The 23,297-nt window shown below is 38.1% G+C and overlaps 1 protein-coding gene across 1 annotated transcript in view; it reads right to left on the bottom strand.

The window, feature by feature from the left end:
- Positions 1 to 13,358: 13,358 nt before the first annotated feature.
- Positions 13,359 to 23,297, bottom strand: part of LOC139818258 (galectin-4) — a 115,770-nt gene continuing 105,831 nt past the window's right edge. Inside the window, exons 5-7 of the mRNA XM_071786876.1 lie at positions 13,974 to 14,062; positions 13,695 to 13,889; positions 13,359 to 13,610 (exon numbers count right to left, since the gene is read on the bottom strand). Of these exons, the coding sequence (XP_071642977.1) occupies positions 13,463 to 13,610; positions 13,695 to 13,889; positions 13,974 to 14,062 (432 nt within the window). The 3' untranslated portion in view covers positions 13,359 to 13,462. The remainder of the gene's footprint in view (positions 13,611 to 13,694; positions 13,890 to 13,973; positions 14,063 to 23,297) is intronic.

The following is a 23,297-nucleotide window of genomic DNA, read 5'->3' as shown; positions in this document are numbered from 1 at the left end:
GTCAACAAGGTGAGATATGTGTACACGCGCAAAACAGCCGAAAAACCGACGAACGGTTTCGAATCGAAGGGTCGACAAAGTCAGGAGGATGGCAGCCGGCCAACAACGCACGAAAATATGTCTCGCTTCGGAATGCCGAGACCAAAACAATTTGAATCAATAGGCGAAGAACACCGCGCCTCGCCAAGGCCGAAGGGGGGCGGACGGCTCGATTCCGAACAAGTGATCGAAGACGATGGAATATGTTCGAATATTCGATCGCCTTTGATACTATCAAAGTTGCAATGCGAAGTCTGCAACGTTTATGCAGAATTTCAGCGCAGCAAAGACGAATAATGGCACGTGCGCGAGCTTTTACAATTTCACTATTCGCGTACAATGATCAATTATGCGGATTTCCTCGCCGCGTCGTGCCCATGCGACGGGCGGACGAGGGGGATCACGCGTGGCACTCGGGCACGCGCCGATTATTTCGTTTCCCTGTTATAAGGGCTGCAACGATTATGCAGCGGTTGCAATAAAGATCGAGAGAAAGGCACGCGCGCGTACGACTATAGTCACGCGGATGTCTTCGCCGCGACGAGCGAGCAAGAGCGCAATCACGCAATATGAAGTGGTGCGCGTCAACTATTCGATTTAGCGAAGGTCCTCAACGATTAATGCGGCTACTGGCAAAGTATGCACCGAGGGTGCAACGATTCTGAGAGAATTAATCACGCGGATGTCTTCGTCGCGACGTGCCGATGCGACGTGCGAGCGAGAGAGCGATCACGCGTGTGGTCGAGCTAAGGGCGCGCGCGCGAGAGACGAGATCACGCAGGGCGCGCGTGCCCGCGCCGCTTAACCGCCGTGTTAATAAAAGCTGCAACGAATGCAGCGAGCGGGAACAATCCAGATTATGGCACGCGCGCAAACGATATTGCGCGGATGTCTTCGCCGCGACGTGCCGAATGCGACGTGCGAACAAGGGAGCGATCACGCGGTACGCGCGTGCACGCGCTGATTATTTGATTTTACTAGCGGCTGCAACGAATATGCAGCGATTGAGATTGATCGAAATAATGGTACGCGCAACGATCAGATCACGCGGATGTCTTCGCCGCGACGTGCCAATGCGACGTGCGAGCGAGAGAGCGATCACGCGGTGCGAGCGTGCACGCGCCGATTATGCGATATAATGTACGAGACGATTAACGTTGATTAGCAGACTCGCGCGAAAGGTCGGCGGAGTTCTCTAACGCGATTTTATATCCGGCTCGAAGGACCAATGCTCGGGGGGGTATTTATCGCTCCCCGGATTCGCGATTGGCCTGTACGAGGGTGGTTCAAAGGACCAGAGGGCAATCCCCTCACGATTTCGATAGGTGCGAGTTAGGCAAATAAAGCGAGTTACTTATGCGAAGCGACTCACCGTATCGCAGCCTGGTGCCCTCTTGGGATGCTCAATCGGTTGATCTGGTTCGTCCTCTCGGCTGACGATAGCCTCCGTGCTAGCGGGAGGAGTGCAGGCAGGCAAGATAGCGCAAGCAAGCAGTCAGGCAGGCAAGAGTGTCACAAGCAACAGTCAAAGACGGGCAAGCAGGCACACGACGTTCTCGCGACAAGTACTCGTTGGTAAACATGAGGCTCGGTGTTGTCGTGTCGGCGAGTCTTACCGGAGTAATCGCTCCGGCGCTCTCTCTCTCCGGCTCGCGCTCCTGGAAGTACGGCGCGAGCAAGTACTAGTATCCCAATAATTGGGCCTGCTACCCGCGGGCGGGCAGCACGAGTCGGGTGAGTCGCGCGAATATTGACACCTGTCGCGGTCCGCCAACGTTTCGCCCGAGTCCCAAATCACGATATCGCAATTACCGACGGTAACTCTAACGATTAGGAGCTTAATGACTAATATACAATAAATATACGCGAATCAACAACCACAAAATGTTGCGCTCGCCGAGTCGTTCGTTCACTCGCACTCTCTCTCACTCGCGCAACCGGCACTCGCGGTTAATGAGACGACACAATGTAAGAAAAGGATAGACTCGTTTATTAAGTAGAGCAAACGAATTTGAACACAGAATCGAGCTGTCACGTCCGCTCGGAGACGGAGGCTCAGAACAAACAACAACAAATCGTAGTAAATCAATATCAATAAACAGCTGGTCGTCAGGGACGATCTTCGACTTCCGTTCGTGCAACGGGTGTCTCAGCGCGGGCGCAACAATATTATATACATGCGACAAACCACTATATTACAATTATATACAAGCAAGCGCTAACCAAATATTGTGAAATATTATTAAGCACCAAGGTCCGCTTTGACCAAAAACTTCACTTCTCATTGCTTATGTTATTTTAAATTTTCTTTTTTTCTAATTTTGCATAAGACACTTAATTTTATTTAATTGACATTAATTTTTATTAAATATTTTCGTAAGCAGTGAAATTTTACCTGTAATAATTCGTGAAAAAAACTGTTATATAATATATATTATAGTTTTTATAAATAAATAAGCATACCTTATAATTTAAACTTTAAACTAAAGAAAATAATATAATCATATACACAATATTGTATCTCAAAGTATCAGAGAGATGGCATTTGATGGGATCTGTTTCTCGTATTTAAAATTTGACAAACAGTGTTACAAGAACGGTATCAAAAGACACGACTGTCTCGCGCTATGGAGCGGCACAATTTTTGTATCAGTTGTATCGTGGACTCCACTCTTATAATAAAGTAGCATATTTAAAAAATAATACTTGAAAATAACAAATTTCTGAAACTTATTTAAATATATATATGTCCTTATATATAATCTTATAGGTATAATCATATATCTATATATATAAGTCACGTTGTCTGTCTGTCTGTACGCGAACTACTCATTCGTTAGTGGACCAAATTTTTACCAAAAGTATATGAAATAGGGGTAGAATTTTCAGGGGATGAAAATGTCGTGGTTAATTTTTCGTTACCGAGCTTTTTGGAAACCGGTTCCGAATTTTTTTTTAATTTTATGAGAATTAATTGACCAAATCTCAAAAAATTGTATATGAAGTAAGAGTAGAATGTTCCAGAGAGTGCCATAAAGTATACAATTTTTCGTTACCGATCTTTTTGGAAACCGGTTACGAAATTTTTCTAATTTTTCGAGAATTAATTGATTGCAAAGAATTGTATATGAAGTAGGGGTAGAATTTTCCGGGGATTGCCATAAAGTGTATAATTTTTCGTAGCCGATCTTTTTGGAAATCAGTTCCAAAATTTTTTCAATTTTTCTGGAAATAATTGACCGAATCTCAAAGAATTGTATATGCTGTTTGTTTTTTAAACCGCGAGTTTAATTTTTCATTAATGTACTGATTTTCTTGAAACGTTTTCGATTTTTGTTTAAAAAAAATACGTGATTTTTTAAAAAATGTACATTAGAAGACGGTCAGGATGATCTATTGCTAAAAGCAGCACTAAATTATGAAATGGAGAAAGCTGCAAAGGCCAAAAAAAAATAAATTTTTTTTTTATAATTTTCGGGAATTAAATCGTTCATAGGTCGATTAGTTTTAAATGAAATATGTTGTATGTAGGTTTTGTTACCGATTTTCTGGAAACTGGTCTTTCTAATTTTTCGGGAAATAATTGACCAAATTTCAAAGAGTTATATATATGAAACAGGAGTAGAATTTTCCGGGGAGTGCTATAAAGTGTATAATTTTTTGTTACCGATTTTTTTAGAAGCCGGTATCAGAAATTTTTCAAATTTTTCGGGAATTAATCAGTCACTTCATTTGACTGTCGAGAGCGATTAAGACCGGTTTTTGGAAACCGGTTACGAAATTTTTCCAATTTCTCGGAAAATAACAAGTAGTTTGCGGTCAGACAGACAGACATACAGACGTCAGGTACTTATATATATAGATAGGGGTAGAAAGAACTAAAGAATGTAATAGAATTAGAAAAATTGCTAATAGTAAAGTGGTTTACGATTTCTGTTTAAAAAAAATATACGTGATTGCTCCAATTTCCGCAAACTTTGAGATATCAAGCTGAATTTTTTAATGGATAATTTTTATGGATAATTTTTTGTTACCGATTTTTGAAAACCGGTTTAAAAATTATTAAAATTTTGAGAAATAATAAGTATTAATTGACCGATTTTTTTGAAACCAGTGCCAAAATTTTTCTAATTTTTTGTTGATAATTTTGATGAAATTGGTACCAAAAAATTACTAATTTTATGGAGATGGCTACTATGGGATTGAAAATTGGGTTTTATGGGGTTCTATTATTGGTGCTCCTAATTAATGAGTGAATTTGGGGAGAGGGGAATAGACTTTGAGCCAGCGCGAAGCGCGGGCGAAAAATCTAGTGACCATATAAGCTCTTATCAGGCCAACATTCATATATGAGCATATAAGATCGCTTCTTATATGAACTTATAATGTCTTATATGAACTTATATGAACATATAAGACATTATAACAGATATTTTTTTATATGTTTTTTATATTCCTTACATAATCTTATATAATCATATATGACCATATAAGATCTTATCAGGCCAAAATTCATATATGGGCATATAAGATCGCTTCTTATATGAGCGTATAAGACATTATAAGAGATTTTTTTCCTCGGATGTCCACAAAATATCTATCAAAGATATCCATTAGATATCCACGTGTTATCCACATATCCGTGTCCACCAAGTATCTACCACATGCCTACCACAGATATTTACTAATTCGTAACGATGCCGCTAAGCGGCGCATAATGGTAAGACTAACTCGTAAGTAAATTTCTGTTGGAAAAGAATATAAGCAAGTCCCCGGCGAAGCAAAATCGCGACATCCGCGGGTGCTCAAACCCGGCTCCTTTTTTAAATCTAGAGAAATAATATTTTTGAGATGTAGATTCAACGTTTAAGTGCTTTATGGGGTTCTATTTGTATATAATGGACATATATAAAAATAAAAAACATCGAGTAAATATCTAATCAATATCCACTAGACGTGCAATAGTTATTTATATAAATATCCACTAGATATTTAATGGATGTCCAAATAGATATCCCCATGAATATCCAATGGATATCGAGGATGTAGATGTATCAACATATGATTTTGCGACAATATTTTTTGATACAGAGGATTCGCCTTTTCTGGATGCTACATGAGGTGCCAAGAAACTTAATTCTTCAAATAGCCACCAAGTTGGTTTATATACGTCGTCTGCACCAGCTCCGCTTGATTTAGATTTTTGAATTTTATTAATTTGCTCCAAGTATTGTGTTCTTAAATTAGCAATTTTTTTCTTTATTACATCTACGGTAACCACACAACCACTCAGTTCGAGGAGCTGCTCAGCTATTGTTTGCAGAGCTTTCAATCTTTTATCTCGATTATGATAATCTCCGCTCTTTTGTACGTATAAACAAGGATGTTGCTGATATAATAACACCAACATCCTGGTTTGCTCTTTTGTTAAGTCCACAGATCCTGAAATTATTACAATATATGTATAGTATAAATATAATAATATAATATAATAAAATATATATATATAACAAAAATAAGATTATATATATATATATATATGTATATATATATAAAACAAAAATAAAATAATACAAATATAATATATAACAAAATATTTGGATAAAATAAATAGACCTACTAGTAACTATGCAAATAATTTAACTTCTATATAATCAAAATATGATAAAATTAATATTTACCTAACTTTTCAGATTGAGTGCGATCATAACTTCTCACAACGTTTTCTTTATTTGCCGTCATTTGTACAAGCTTTAAAAGTTGAATAACTTTTAGTTTATTATTACTCGAGCTAACTTATAAATTTAAAGCGTTCTTACCTCATAAATTAGCGTTTTTCAATATATAAAATGCAACATGTCGCATTTCACTCTTTGGTTGCTTGCGTGCAACTTTTCAGTCAAACTCGCGATATCAAGGACTTGGTTACAGTTTCACGCAACAGTTCTTGTATCGTGAACACTATCATAATAGAACTTTGTCCAATTTCTTGATATAAAAAAACTAGTGTACACGATTCAATTTCTAGTTCCAAAAACTTGGTTCCACGACTTGGTTCAATTTCTTGTATCGTGGACACAGAGCTTAAGAGATCTCGGGACATCTACGGCACGCGCCGACTCGAATCTTCGGAAAGCCTCTCGATCTCCCTGGAGTGTGCACTTCTCCTGCTTTTTTACTTACCTGCTTGCTGCCTCGCTTTGCCTGCTGCCTTGCTCCCTGCTTGCTGCCTCGCTTTGCTTGCTGCCTTGCCTGCTTGCGGCCGCCTGCCTGCTGTTCTGCTTGCTTGCTGCACGTGCCTGTCGAGGAAGGAAGACATCTCTCCGGAAGACGGCCGACCGAACGGTGAGTCGCTTTCGCTTTATTCGTTTATCGTTAATCTCGTAAGGGGAATTTTACTACCCCCCCTCTGGTCCTTCGAGCAAACTCGCTAATAACACAAATCTCGCCTCCGGGGCGAAACAATCCCCGTTCAATATATATATATATATATATATATATATATATATATATATATATATATATATATATATAAAGAATATGTGAGTGTTCTACGTTTAGTATATGTATGTATGTATGTATGTAAGTGTTCAGATAAAACGGAAAAACGCTTAAATTCTTGTAATGTTTAGGTTGGCAGTCCTGAGCGCATGCTATCTCTCTCTTTGTCCCCACTTGGTTGTTGCTTGTGGCAGCACGCGCGTCTAGTATAGTTTTTAGTTACATGGCGCAAACACGTTCAAGTCGCGCGTTCCCGACGTTATATACGTTCCCGAAAGCGGTGTACAATAACCAAATAAAACGTTTTTTTGTCCACATTTAATTATGCAGATTATTTTAACAAAGAGGACACATAATTCCGATGTGAGTTATTAGTTCAGTCATTTTAGACGAAAATATGACTTTTGTGCAAAAAAATTCGAAACTACTTTTTTTTAAATCGCTTTATTTTGTTGTTTTAAATAACATATTAAAAATAGAGAACGATATCGGCAGGGCTAAAAAAGTTATTCAAGTTATTGTACACCGTTTTCGGGAACGTATATAATGTCGGGAACGCGCGACTTGAATGTGTTAACGTTGCGCCATGTAACTAAAAACTATACTAGACGCGCGTGCTGCCACAGGCAACAACCAAGTGGGGACAAAGAGAGAGATAGCATGCGCTCAGGACTGCCAACCTAGACATTACAAGAATTTAAGCGTTTTTCCGTTTTATCTCAACACTTCCCCTAAAAACCTTAAATTAAAAAGAAACGCAACAACTAAACATTAGCTCGTATAAACCTAAACCTAATATATTAGCTCGTATAAACTTAAACCTAATATATAAAAACTCTGTATTTAGTGTCCAATATTCACAATGCCTAACATTCCACGTAAACGCTCATATTGCACGCGTGGAATTGGCTTGGTTAAAATGTCAGCTACTTGATTGCTACCAGATACATGTTCAATATTTAGTTGCTTCTTTTGATAACATTCGCGTACAAAATGAAAACGCATCTCTATATGTTTAGAGCGCCTGTGAAAAATAGGATTTTTTGCAAGCTTTATAGCACTAGCGTTATTATCTAAAAGTACAGGCTTCTTTTTCAAGGGTGAAATCTCATTAAATAACCGTGTTAACCATACAGTGTCCTTTGCTGCTTCACTAGAAGCAATATATTTCGCCTTAGTGATTGAAAAGGAAAGACACAGTCTTGTCGTCTGCATGCCCAAACAATTGCTCCTCCGCTGTATTTGAGAACGATTCCGCTGACCGATCTTCGAGTTATTGTGTCACTGGCAAAGTCCGCATCACTGTATGCTTGAAGCTCACCAGTCTTCCAGGCGACATCGTAACGAATTCCTAGACCAACTGTACCTTTGATGTATTTAAAAAGTCGTTTGGTCATCTCCCAATGCTTCTGTCTCGGGTTTTCCATATACTGTGATACATAATTTGCAGCGTAGGCAATATTAGGTCGGGTTGCGACAGCCAGATATAAACATCCTACGGCTTCTCTATATGGAACATCCGTTAACTCGTCACCAGCTTCCTCCGTCAGCTGACACTTTTCTATTAATATGGAAACAGGGTTTGCATCTTCCATGTTGAACCTTCTAACTATTAATGCTGCATACGCCTTCTGGCTGATAAAAATCGAGCCATTTTCCTGACGACTGATCATCATGTTCAAAAATGAACCAAGGGGTTCTATAGTTATCTTAAATATATCTTCCAGGTTGCTCAGGAGCTCGCTAATAATAGTTTTACTTGTTGCAGCCACCAATCCGTTATCGACATATAAGACAACAATTATCTTCTCATTACTAGATTGTTTATAAAACATACATGGATCAGCCGAACTTTGCTGAAATCCAAGTCTGGTCATGGTTTCCTTGAATCGATCGTTCCAACTTCTGGGTGACTGTTTCAATCCGTATAAGCTTTTAAGAAGCTTGCAAACGCGATCAGTACCTTCATAACCTTCAGGCTGATCCATATAGATGTCCTCTTCAATCACACCATTCAAGAACGCAGTCTTCACGTCGAATTGTGCTAGTTCCAAATTTTCATTAGCCGCAATACTTAGCACTGTTCGAATCGTGTCAAACCGGGCAACAGGACTAAACGTTTCGTTATAGTCGATTCCTTCCCGTTGACTAAAACCTCTAACGACGAGCCTAGCCTTATAGCAAATAATTTTTCCTTCAGCGTTGTGCTTGACACGGTAAATCCATCGATTTGAAATCGTCTTGCGACCAACCGGTAATTCAACCAATGACCAAGTTGAGTTTTCTTCCAACAAAGCCATTTCCTCTTCCATAGCATTCTTCCAGTGTTGCTTATCTGAAGAGTTAAGAGCCTGCACAAAGCTTCCAGGTTCGTTTATTTCAGCAAGCATTGACTCAACCAGGCGACGAGGTGGTTTCAACGTAGCTCTGTCACGTAGCTCACGTTGAATCAGTTTCGGAGTCTCCGCTGGTTTAGCCTCTTCATGAAGGTCTTCAGTTGAAAAATTCGATAATGCGCCTTTTTCATTCTTCACCTCTTCACTTGTAGATTTTTGTTGAGGGATCCAAGCAAGTGTCTTTCCTGGATGTTCTGGCTCAAATACAACATTCCTGCTGCGAATAATTTGATTGGTGGACTTCAACCAGATTCTATAACCTTCCATATTATCCGAATAGCCAACAAAAATGCCAGGTTAAGATTTCGAGTCCCACTTCTTACGTCGTTCCTTCGGCACATGAATATAACATGGCGTCCCAAAAACACAAAGATTTTTCAAGTGTATACTCTTTCCTGTAAACAGTTCATATGGGGTTTTGTCCTGAACACGACTCGATCCGGTTCGATTGAAAATGTACACGGCTACGTTGACAGCTTCCGCCCATAAGAACTTCGGTAAATTCTTGGATAATAGTATCGTACGAGCGAATTCAACCACAGTTCGATTGGTACGCTCAGCACACCCATTCTGTTCTGGGGTATAAGGGTTTGAGATTGTTAGTGTGACGCCATTCGTTTTTAACAGTTTCCGGAACGCTTCATTGTCAAATTCCAAGCCTCCGTCGCATTGAAAAATTTTAACTGATCTTCCGCATTGATTCTTCACGACTTGCAACATCTCATTGATTTTTTCAACAGTTTCAGACTTCTTCTTCTTCTTCAAGAAATAAACTATGCGTAGCCTTGAATGGTCACACGTGAAACACACAAAGTATTTTGACCCGCTAAGTGACGTTGTTTCCATGGGACCACACAGATCGGCATGAATAACTTCACCAGGTGATTCAGCAGGCTGTTGACGTAGTTGAAAGCTGTTTCGGTGTTGCTTCCCCTCAATGCAGGAACCACAAAACTGATTATCGTCAAAAAAGTCAATCTGATTGTTCACGAGAAATTTTTTTACATGATTTTTATTCTGGTGGCCAAGGCGTTCGTGCCATACGTGCAGAGAGTCTTTTGATGCCAAGTTGACCTCTCCTATGCATGTCTTTTCAGGCGGTCTCACACGAATTACCACCTTGAACAGCTGATTAACACGCACTCCGCGAGCTTTGATAATACCGTCTTTTACAAACTCACAACCGTCCTTCGAAGAACTGAATTTCATGCCCTTGTCCAGAACTGAAATTACCGAAAACAAGTTTCGACGAGCAGCCGGCACAAACAACACATTTTCCATTTGTCCTGGTAACCATTTTCTGTCAACTAGAGTTTCAATCTTGATTGTTCCTTTTCCTAGGGCGTCCATTGTAGTTTTATTTCCAATATAGATCATCGCTGGTGTTCTAAAATAGTCAAACAATGTAAACAAGTCACTTCGGTTTGTCACGTGATCCGTTGCACCGGAATCCACTATCCACGAATCATTGTCGAGCTTAGCTGTCATGGCTTCGCAAACAAAAGCTTCTTCTTTCGGATTGCTATCTTGCGTTTTCTTCTGTTTCCTAGGGCAGTTCTGACAAAAGTGCCCCTTTTCTCCGCAATTGTAGCACTTATAGTTCGACTTGCTTTTCCCTTTTTCATTAACCTTTGACTCACTTGATTGTTGTGACTGTCCTTTCTTAGCGTTACCACTAGTATTTCCGCGATCGTGTCTTTTAGATTTGTTCGCCACTAGTGCAGCCATCTGTTCCTGCTTTCCGACTCAAATCTTCCGGCGTGCGCCGTCAGAGGTTAATACCTCAAGCAAATCACCGAACGTTTGCTGATTCTCTGCTCTTGCCAACCATGCCTGGCGAAGACTTTCGTATTCCTCTGGCAATGTATCCAGCAACTTAACCGATAGCGATAATTCGTCCGGCTTTACATTTAATTGCTGCATGCGTAGGATTAGTCTTTCGAATTTGGCAATATAAGTCACCATGTCGTCCGACAGATCCATATTGAAATTGAAAAATTCCGATTGGACAGTATGCAAAGCTTGTTTTGTCTGTTGTTCATAAATCGTGTGTAACTTCAGCCACATATCCCGCGCAGTCTCACATGAAACCAGAAGCGCCATTACTTTCGTATCCAGCGTCTTAAGGAGGTTGAAGCAGTTTGGTCAACTCTAGATTTTAGTTTGTAAAAAATATATATGATAGTATAGGATCTACCGCATGTGTGAGAATTATTTCAGATTTATTGACCATCCAGAAGCTGAGATATTAATTTCCAAAAATGCGTCGTTTTACATGGGGTTAGATGGAGAAAGCGTTGACGGCGATGATTGATCCCAATTTTCTTTAATATCTAGTTTATATAAACGCTCAAAAAACGTGCCTACGCGTACAGTAAATTAATGCGAACATTTAGAACGCAAGAAAACACGTATTCACCATCTAATAACAAATATATTACAAGTTAAAGCGATCGAAATTAGACTGAAATAGCAGTTGATAGTTCGCGAGTAGGTAGATGTGGCAACGCAGCGTCGCCCGCGTTTTGGCTGTACCCGAATCCTGTCGGTATGTGCACATTTTTGTGGTTCTCTTCCGTGCTATGTCCACGATTTTTTTATTCTCTTTGGAAATAAAACCATAAAATCATGAATCTAACGGAAGAAAACCAAAAAATTGTGAACATAACATAAAAGAGAACCCTAAAATCGTTGACATTACCACAAAATAGTAGACACAGCACGGAAGAGAACCAAAAACGTGCACATACCGACAGGATTTGAGTATAGCCACGGTCTCGCGGGCACCTAACCTATCCAGAATGACAAAAAATTCACCGGCATGTTTACGTTTAGCAACTGCCGTTACGTGGCTCAACACAGAGGCGAGTACTGCTACCAACCCCATAAAAGTGAAACGTTGCCAAGTTTCAATCGTATTTAATATAATCGACGGAAAGTTATTAAAAAATCGATAGCTTATATAATTGTCAAGAGAGCTACCAGTAAGAATCATTATTTCATTCTATCAACGGCAAAACATATATTCATGCCATTTTTATATTGAAATAATTAGCAATACTACAAGTTTTCAAGTTGGCATTGGCAAAAAAGTGTTTCGTTTTTAGCTAATTAAAATATAAAGATGCATAATATGATACTTTTACTATACGTTTTATGCAATAGCAGCGTATGGAGAATAAAATGATACCTAATACAGATTTTTTAATGACTTAATAAAAAACTTTTTTCTAAACCGTCAATTGACTCAACTGGATCGCTTCAACCTCTTTAACTATGATTTGACTCGCGGCACGATCGGCTTTGTCCCACTTTTTGAGACCTTTTCGATACTGTTCTTGTTGCTGAGTTTCCGCATCCGCCAGCAGCAGATTCGGTTTTAGAATTTCACCGATGCATACTTCGTATGCATTTTCCGTTCCACGCAGTAAATTCCGCGCGGCGAACTTCCAGACGTTCCAATTATCCGCGCCACGAAGCTTCTCGATTCCTTGATATTCCATCTTCCGGTCGTTTCCTCACAGGACACAAAGACAATGTCAATGCGTTTTCCGCGTTCACGCCCGTACACGAGATCCTCGCTCACGAGACAACGCCCACGATAAACCGCGCTTTTCGGCAACTACGTACTCGGCAACCTCGTTCACGGCAAAACACGCTCACGGCGAACCACGCTCACGGCGAACCACGCTTTGCTACCATGTTAGAATAATCTAAATAATTAGGTGTGGACAAAGAAACGTTTTATTTGGTTATTGTACACCGCTTTCGGGAACGTATATAACGTCGGGAACGCGCGACTTGAACGTGTTAACGTTGCGCCATAGAACTAAAAACTATACTAGACGCGCGTGCTGCCACAGGCAACAACCAAGTGGGGACAAAGAGAGAGATAGCATATAGCATGCGCTTAAGACTGCCAACCTAGACATTACAAGAATTTAAGCGTTTTTCCGTTTTATCTCAACTTTTAAACCAAACTTTTGTCCGAAGCATTTTTTCTACAATTAAAAATAAAAAAGTTTTGGAGTAGGTAAATTGAAATGACTCACCCTGTATAGAGTATTGCAAGCGCGCGCGACATACTGTACAAACTAAAAAATCATGTTTCTGATACCAATTGAAGTCTTATAAAGACGGATCCATGGTTATCAGGATGTTCAGAATATCAACTTATTATACTTTTATGTGCAATATATTTCAAGAATAAATATCTATAATACATATAATTTGTTTCAAATAATGACTGCCATAGTTTTATATTAATATTAATTTTTATTTGTGCCAAGAATTCTTTTAGGAAAATTCATTTAGAAACACTTGCGTCATTTTCACTAGACTTTACGAGAATTAAAGGGTGGATCTTCTAGAATTATAGTTTAACATTGGATCAAGGTTATTATCGTATATATTGACGTTGCATATTCGTGATCGCCGAACAGTTCAGCGTAAAATCTTATTAGCAACTTCTGTATTCTAACATTCGTTTTCCTCAATTATCATATTATTTGTAATTCATCAGTTCCTTAAGCGTAACTCATACTGAGTTGATAAAGCACAACGTCGCCAGAGATTCGTAAAGTATCCGCGATCGATGATTGCAGTCTATGTTTAAATTCGCCGATCATCTTGTTACCCAGCCATATCGTGTATCCTTCGTATTCGCAGCGGATGCTGTCAAATAAATATTTGTTGTTAGAGAAACTCGTAAATAATATTTATAGGAATCACATGCCGTTCGAATCGTAAAGGTCTTACGTAAGCAAGAAGTCTCGACCGGGCATCCAGGATAAATGGCCTTGATGTCGCTCCTCATGACTCCACACGCCGTTGTTCCAGCAATTCATGACAACGTATGGGGCACTAGTGCCATATAAAAAACGCGGGTTTAAATGCAGCGGTATAACGGGATGAGGATAAATGGCTTTACCCTTCTGCAGATTCACATAAAACCTGCAAGGGATCATGATATATCTTGTCATGCGAATAAACTTGCAAAGGTACGGAAACGGTTAAATTACAATATTAAATGCTTACGAGTGTGGCAGTAGCTTCAATCTTCCGGCGATGAATAAACGAGCACCGACACGAAATTCGCTACCAATATCTACGGTCATTGGAACATCCTGTAAAAAGAATGAGATCTCAAAATCTTGGGTACTCGCTATGTTTCTTGATATTCAGTTTCGCTCGTGCTTTAAAATAACTAAACATAGATGTAATCAAACAATATACCGGTTTATATATATATATATATATATATATATATATATATATATATATAAATGAATAAAAAGTATAATACAATAATTTTAAGAAAATATACATATTCAGTAATTATATAGAAATATCTTCACACGTTATTAAAAAAAAAAAAAAATACATATCATATATGTACAGGGTGGTCTAGAGCGATCCTCTAATGTGATATGAGAATTGTGTTCAGAACTGATTAAGGAACTATTTTAAAGACTGACAAAAACTCGGCAAGCTATTTTACACGCTGAGCTTGGAAAAAGTATGCAAGATTCACACAGAAATATTATTATTAGGCTACCAAGATCAAGCACAGGCTGTAAATGATATTTTCTTCAATAGATAAAATACCTACATAAAAGTATTATGACTGAAAATTGAATGGTTTGCAACATATTACATACCTTAATTTAATATATTTCGACATAAAATATCAAATATTTTATAAAATTATTTTTTCCTAACGCGAGCGTGAAATGGGCCGCTTTTCGCGCTTGTTTTGAGTGAGCAAAACGATCCATTTCGCAATGATAACGTAAGCGTTGAGAAATGGATCCATTTCTTAACTAGTGGAGAAATGAAATTGTAAAACAAGCGCGAAAAGCGGCCTGTTTCACGCTCTTGTTAGGAAAAATAGTATGAACAATGAACAACTCGTGGGAAGAGTGGTCGAGCCCAAATGAGTGTGATGGTCGCACAAGCGAAGCGAGTCACTCGTGCGACCAACTTCACACTCATTCAGAATCGACCACTTTTCCCGCTTGTTGTACAATATACTATTTAACAACTTTTACTTTAATATTTTGTAATGTAAAATAATGAGATAATATAAAAAAATATAAAAAATATAAAAGGATCGCTCGGTGGAGTCACGCAACGAGCGGCGAGTGACGAGTGACATATGACACTGTTATTTAAAAAATGACGCAATGAGCGACGCGTGACATATACGACACCGTTGCTAAGAGATCCAACAACTATAAGTCATTTTACATTTTACATGCCTATTCTGAGAGAAAAATTTTTGGTATTTGCGACTATAATTGCATAGTAAAATAATTATGGTAGTGGTAACTATTTTATAGTTATTACTAGACACTACAGACGCGCGCGCTTCGCGCGCGCCATTTAGCTTTAACATTATGCTATTGTATAATAATCGCGACACGACACGGGACGATTAACCTCGCGACACGACGCGAGCTGTCACATCATGACACACACGACGCACTATACACGCACGAAACTCGCCACACTCCGCGATGACAGTCCCTCGCACGGGATGAAGCAAGCTACGCGGCACGGCAATCAATCGAGATAGCCAATCGGCATCGCGGAAAAGAGGCTTCAATTTTACGATACAAACGAAATTCACTCAGGTAACACACGCCTTTTTTAAAAGTGGATATTGCTATAATATTAGTAAATGTAACTTTCCCTCTGTTATTGGTATGTATCAGTAGTAAATACCAATACAGCACAAAATGTTTTCAAAAAATATTTCTGAACAATGAATATTTCTATACAAATATTACAAGAAACATTTTAAAGTGGTTTTAGGAATATTTTAAGAATTTTTAAAAAATGTTTATAAAAATGTTCTTCTTTATCACCGAGTGACAATATTTTCTTAAATATTTGAAATATATTTTTGAAATATTAATTCAAATCTACATATTTATTGTTTTATAATCTCGTTCCAAAATATTTAAAAAATATTTTAAAATTTATTATTGGCTTTATAATCATTTTTCAAATATTCATGAAATCTTATGAAATATTCTTAATTAAAAAAGATGCATGGTAACGCATCTTTCCGTGCTAGTTCGCAACGACGCCATTAGGCGACGTATAATAGTAAGACTAACTCGTAAATTTCTGTTGGGAGCTAATATAAGCAGGCCTCCGACAAAGCAAAATCATATAACATTCGAAAGCCGGCTTTAGACGATGCGTTCACTCGCCAAACATTCGTCAAATATAAATGCGTCAAATATTTGTAAATTATTTGGTAAGAATTTATTAGCGCCACGTTGTTGGTATGACAATGTGTAGGTATGACAATGTAAGCACATAGAAAAAACATTCTCAAATATTCGTTATGTTCTACACACAATGTGTGCATTTGCCAATTTTTCACATGTCTATCCGCTTGTGTAAGTTCGACCAATTTGACACAAATGTAGAGAAATAATGAATAGTAGTTTGTGAAAATAAACGCAAATTAGGTAAGTGTTGCAGCAAGTGCCGCGTACATTTTTTTGCGGGTGCATATTTAATTAAACAGAAATGGAAAAAGAAGATGATGGATGATATCCTTAAATAAAAGTAGACGGCTGTAAGTGTAACCAATCGCGCGTCGTCACACAGATAGACAGAGCGTCTCTGTATACGCACCCTGCTAAAAATGACCGATTGAATCCGATTAAAAATTTTGAATCTGCATGAATCTGGATTCTTGATCCAGAAATCACGGATTCATAACGATTACACCGACTGAAAACGATTGAAACGGATTGGTATTCAACGATGTAATTTCAATCCGTTCCTATCGGTTTGAATTGTTATGATTTCGTAACGATTACACCGATTGAAACCGATTGAAACGGATTCGTAATCAATTAACGATGTAATTTCAATCAGTTTTTATCGGTTTAAATCGTTATAATTTCATAATAATTATACCGATTGAAAACGATTGAAACGGAGCAGGGTGGAGTTCCGAAAACGGTCCATCTCCGATTTCGATAAAACTTTGTGAAAAGCTTTGTTTTGGATTAAAATAAAAATCCTTAAAAGGAATTTTGGCGACTCCTATGATAAAGCCATTTTTTAAGATAAAATGATAAAAAGTATAGAAAGATTTTCATAATTCTACAGCATGTGATAAATTGAATATATACTGTTTTTATTGAATAATTTTATGTTTTTATTCTTTCCCGCAGGCAGGGTTGGGTAGGGGGTGGGGGTAAACCTCAGTTTGCGTGGAAAGTTAAAAATCCGAACCGTATATACAATGATAGATCTCGTGTGAATCTATTGTATTCACGCATATACTTTTCCATCCACACAACAATTGAGTTGGGTATATGATGAATGATTTAGTAGGTTAGTTCTTTTGGAGGTGGAGCCCCGAGGCGGAACCTACTGCCTCTACACATACACTTTCCGTGCGAAACGAGATGCCACATGGATTTACAACTTTCCACGCGTGAAAAGTTAACGCATGTAGTTTGCAAGGCACACTATCCCAGCTAGGTAGCAAACATGGTCTTATTAACATCAATTTAAGGTCATATTTTGTCTAAGATGTCATATATGTCCTTTATATGACGTGTATTTGGCCTATTGTGGACGAAAGTATGACGTCATAAAAAGGACATGAATTAGATGTCATTTTAAGACCAAATTTGATACACAACAATTTTATTTTTATTTTTTGAGTTTTTCTTAATTAAAACAGACCCATACAGCACAGAAGTTTGCAAGATATTGCAGGAACGTTACAAGTTGCAATGTAATGTTGTAGAGACAATTGCAACATTTCGTTGAAATATTAGAACAACATTGCGAAAATATTATAAGAATAATTGAATATATATAGTGTTACATATTTACATATTTACATATTTACAGATATATGTATTAGTTTCTTTTGTTTGTCATCCAGCTCACATTAAGAGCGATATCATATTCAGTTTTAGTTCATGGTCCATGTCGGACTGTCTAGTTCTTTTTTCGTTCTGTTCTTCCTTCTTCCGTTTCCGGTTCCGTTGATTCTACGCACGCTGTTACATACACGAGAATAAAGCCACATATTAAATATAGGATTCTTGTGTCTCTTCACTTGAGTAATCTCAGATAGCCAAGCATTCCTTGGCATAAAAAGAAAATAGTGTTTGGCATAAGTTTCCTTTCAATTGTCATCATATTGCTATCACCGGACAACAGTAATTTTGTTTAGAGCAACTTAAAAGCATTATGCAGACAACGATTACCTTACGCAAACAAGCGGAAAGCTCGTAGCATACTTATTGCCATAAAAGTTGCCACAATCTGTTGGCAACCGTTTTGGTGGCAATAAAAGTCGGCAATCCAATATGCAAAATCGGAAGCCGCTTTTCTCAATATTGAAGGCAACTTAGCAGAGCAGTTTTAAGCAAATTGACAGGAACCTGCGGGCAACTTGCTATCTGGGATTCTAACAAATTATCTGCCATTCCACAATTAACCTGATTAAAGTAAATAAGTAACAGGTTATGCGTCCAGAGCCGAGGCAGGAAAAGTGAAGTCTTGAGAAAAAACCTATACGAGCGTATAGATGAGGTTATATCGCCGCGTGCTTTATTACTATTATCGTAATAAAAAAGCGATGGATAATTTCAAACACTTTCAAATCCAAAAGTTTGACGGAAAGAATTTCCAGTTATGGAAATATCAAATAGAGATAATATTCCGATCAGAGAAATACATGTTCGAGATTATCACCGGAACGACACAACGCCCATTGGAAGATGCACAATTACAAGCCGCATGGAATCAACTAAATGCAAAAGGAATGTTTCTGATATCCTACGGGATGGAATACGATCAACTGCAAACGGTTGTAAGTTGCAAAACAGTACCGGAAATGTGAAATCGCTTAAAAACCATACGTGAACGGAGGTCAGTAGTAAGCAAATTGCAACTCAAACAACAATTTTTTAACTATAAAATGTCAGAAACTGATACGGTTGTTCAACACTTGAGTAAAATTGATTCCCTAGCTGAGACACTCGGTGATAGAGGAGAGCAGGTCACAGAAGTGGACAAAATAGCGAAAGCACTTAGAAGTTTACCTATGAAGTACAATGGTTTCATTACACCGTGGGATTCTTATGATGAAGGCAACCAGACGTATAATAATTTAGTTGCACTGTTAAAAGAAGAAAAGCGAATCAGAAGATATGGCGGTAGCGTTTGCATCACTAAATACAGGGAAGAACTCGAAGACCAAAGATCAAAGAGGAAATAGTCAGAAAGGAAAAGTATTTGATAAAAAAAAATATAGAATGTTACTATTGCAATAAAAAAGGCCATTACAAATCGGAGTGTCGGAAGAAGCAAGCTAAACAGAAACCAGCTGGAGATGATAAACAAAAACATCAAGCATTGGTTGTTGAGCAGAAGAATGTAACTGCAGTCATTAATGAAGATTGGCTAGGAGACAGCGCCGCATCGAAGCATTAATGTCCTTCAGAAGAGATTGGTTTACCACGTTTCAAGAAAACAACGATGGATCTCTACTACGTCAGTCCAAATAGGGAATAATACTCACATTGAAGTAGAAGGTTATGGCTCTGTTGAAGTTCTGGCATTAGTCAACAGTGAATGGGAGCCACTGACAATTGAAAACGTCTTGTATGTACCAAAGTTAAGAAAGAACTTATTTTCTGTGGGCGCTACGACAAGTAAGAATTTAAAGGATATTTTTCTTAAGGACAGAATGGAAGTTTATAGTAATAGATTAGTAGCTGTAGGTATCAAGCAGTAAAATTCGTAATTTATTGCATATCCCCGCAGGGTTCGCAATCTACTACCAATCCTTCTCCTCTCACTTTAACCCTTTTGGACCAACGGCTTAATGTCTCTTTCCGAAAGACGGAGCCCAGTTTTCTCCGCACAAAAGCCTATCTTGCACGGAGGGGCGCAGCTATCGGAAAAACATTCCATGCTTCATGGCTCTAGTGGACTCGAACCTGGTTTCTCAGATTACGAGTCTGGCGCTCTACCACTAGACCACACTGCCGCCCCTATCAAGCAGTAAAATCAATGTTATAAAATGTTATTTAAAACTACAAGCAATATAGAAGCGAACGTTTTTCAGAAAAACGCTACTTTCGCCCCTTGGTGCACAATATACTATTTCCTAGCAATTATCAAAAGAAAAATAGCATTTCTCGCACTTTATGTTGACGATGGTCTTGTTCTATGCAGAAGAACAGAAATTATTAATGATATACTAGCAGCACTTGATTCAGAGTTTAATATCACACGAAGTAACCCAGATTGTTTTGTTGGTCTAGAAATTAAAAGAGATCGCGAAAAAGAAAAAACTTTCATTTGTCAGAGTAGTTACATTACTAGATTTATTACAGAAGTTTTACATGGATAAATGTAAATCAGTTACAACGCCAGCAGAATTAAACATAATGTTAAGTATATTAACGATTGTCCGGCCACAAAGTTAGAAAAACAAGAAATGCATAAAATTCCATATCGCAAATTAGTAGGTAGTCTAATGTTTGCTGCGATTGTTTCACGATCTGATATAATGTTCGCAGTTAGTCAAACCAGTCAATTTTTGAATAATCCAGGTAAATAAAGCATTGGCAAGCAGCTAAACGAATTTTGCGTTATTTACACGGAACTAAACTAAGGAATTAGGAATAACATATAGCGGCAACTCTGATACTCTTAAAATGTATTATAATGCAGATTTTGCGAACGATAAGGATACCCGCAGATCAACATCTGGTTATATTAGTATTTTAGCAGGTGGTCCGATCACGTGGTCCTCTTGACAGCAAAAATGTGTTGCTCGTTCTACTACAGAAGTGGAGTATATTGCTGCTTCTGATGTAGCACAAGAGATAGTGTAGCTACGTACCTTACTCCAAAAATTAACTACAAAGACATTACCACCTACATAATTACATATAGACAATCAAAGCGCTATAAAACTAACAAAAAACATTGAGTTTCATGAATTAACCAAACACATTGATATTGAGTATCATTATATACGCGAATGCATTGAAAAAGTAATATATTAGAACCAGTATATGTTCAGTCAAATGAACAGTTAGCTGATTTCTTTACAAAACCGTTGTCAAAAAGAAAGTTTTCGAATAATCTAAGTTTATTATCTATTAAGAATGCAATGTAAAAAACGGCAAACCGGTGTACAAACAAAAAGAAGGTGAGAGTGTTACATATTTACATATTATATATATTAGTTTCTTTTGTTTGTCATTCAGCTCACATTAAGAGCGATATCATATTCAGTTTTAGTTTATGGTCCATGTCGGACTGTTTAGTTCTTTTTTCGTTCATGTTCTTCCTTCTTCCGTTTCCGGTTCCGTTGATTCTACGCACACTGTTACATACACGAGAATAAATCCACATATTAAATATAGGATTCTTGTGTCTCTTCACTTGAGTAATCCTAACAGATTATCTGCCATTCCACAATTAACCTGATTAAAGTAAATAAGTAACATATAGTACTATAACTTACTCCGTGAACATATATATATGCACACACATACATAAAAAAAATAGATTTTTTTTAGATTTATGTATATATCTTTAAATTTGATTCCTAATTATTTTTCAATTTTGATTCGATTTATTAAATAAATTCTTTATTTTGTCAGGTAGCGTCTTTAGGCGTTCTCATATTGTTAACATTATTATATACTAATATTATATTACGTTAAATATACGAATTTTATATTAATCACAGGCTCACAAAAAAAGAAAAGTTGTCTGCGCCATAAACTAGATCATGGTATTCCCATGTATTTTTGCCTGCTGAAACCGAATATGACCTCAGTTTTGCCCCTACACGTCAGGATTTTTTTCTACAGCCAAAAACACCTTGGAAAATTCATTAAATCTTGAACCAGCAAACTTTATATTTCTATAACCTCGTTATTTTTAAACAGCAAACCCCACAACCCCGTAACCCACAACTCCATAACTCCATAATCCCATAAATCTGGAAATCTAGCAGACTCTCAATAACCACATGACCCGGAGGAGGAGAGAGCCAAGACAGCAGGCTCCCAAAAATCACATGACCCTGGGAGTTATGCGGACAGAAGGAAGGATATACAATAACATACATAATATAACTTTATAAATTCATAACTCTGGAATTTTTGATTTTCAAGAGTCATGGATATATTGAAAAACCCGTACGTTAGGGATCTTGTTCCGATCGCAGGTGAGTCCGCCGTCCTAGGGGTGATAACCCTTATACCTCCCTAGGTCTAAGTATGAGGGCTTTCCGACTTTGACGAGGACAAAGTCAACTCGTTGTCAGACACATTATGGCTTCATTCTCACACCCTAACGCTCTTCTGCAAGGCAGCGCGCCTTCGCCGGCTTCGTTACCTCAGAGGATCGAAAAATGGATCATTCTACACATCCTTAATTCAGATAGTTGTCACCATCTCCAGCATTCTCTGAGGCAGCAGGATTTTCAATTCCAATAACGGAATTAGAGATTCCGTTATCAGAAGGAGAAACATATTGTTTGGATTCTTAGGGTGACGCCTCATGGGGCTAACCAATCACAATGATTCCGAGATTCCATTTTCCGAAATTCCGTCCTGCATGGGACGGCACCCTTACACATTCAGGCACAATGTAACTATGGGATAGCCACATATATATATAAATTCGATAGTACTCCCGTGGACATGATTCGGGACTTCTGATTCGAATGAGTGGAACTCACCATTTTGTTGGTATATCTCTCGTTCTGTCCCAGGGTTATGGTGTTATAGGGTCATGAGGTTATGAGGCTTGCAGGTATAGGGTTCCAGGGTTACGGGATTAGTATAAAGGTTATGGCATTCTTAGTTTGGTTGTTTGGAGTTGAGTGAGCTACGGAGTTTGATGTTAAGTTGTGGGATCTACGATTTAATGGATTTCTAAAGGTGTTTTTGGCTGTAGAAAAAAATCCTGACATGTAGGGGCAAAACTGAGGTCATATTCGGTTTCAGCAGGCGAAAATACATGAGAATATCATGGTTTAGTCTATGGCGCAGACAACTTTTCTTTTTTTGTGGGCCTGTGTAATTATTGTACATTAATTGTAATTGCGTTATTATTTTTAATATTTACCGGTTATTATCATTACACAATTTTTGAATACTATAAAGATATGTTATATAGGAATATAAGCAACAAGGAAGCGTCAGAGTCAAAGGATCGTGTATCGGAAAGGGTCGATATTATCGACACCGAGGATTGAGCTATGGTAATCTATCGACGGAAAGATCTCCGCGGCGGCGTCGTCGTCGCGGGGAGCGAGCTGCGCGGTTTCTACCGCGT

Source organism: Temnothorax longispinosus, chromosome 8 (genome assembly GCF_030848805.1).
Source record: "Temnothorax longispinosus isolate EJ_2023e chromosome 8, Tlon_JGU_v1, whole genome shotgun sequence".
NCBI lineage: Eukaryota > Metazoa > Arthropoda > Insecta > Hymenoptera > Formicidae > Temnothorax > Temnothorax longispinosus.
The sequence above is the reverse complement of the archived record's forward strand: the minus strand, read 5'-3'. Positions and strand labels throughout refer to the sequence as shown.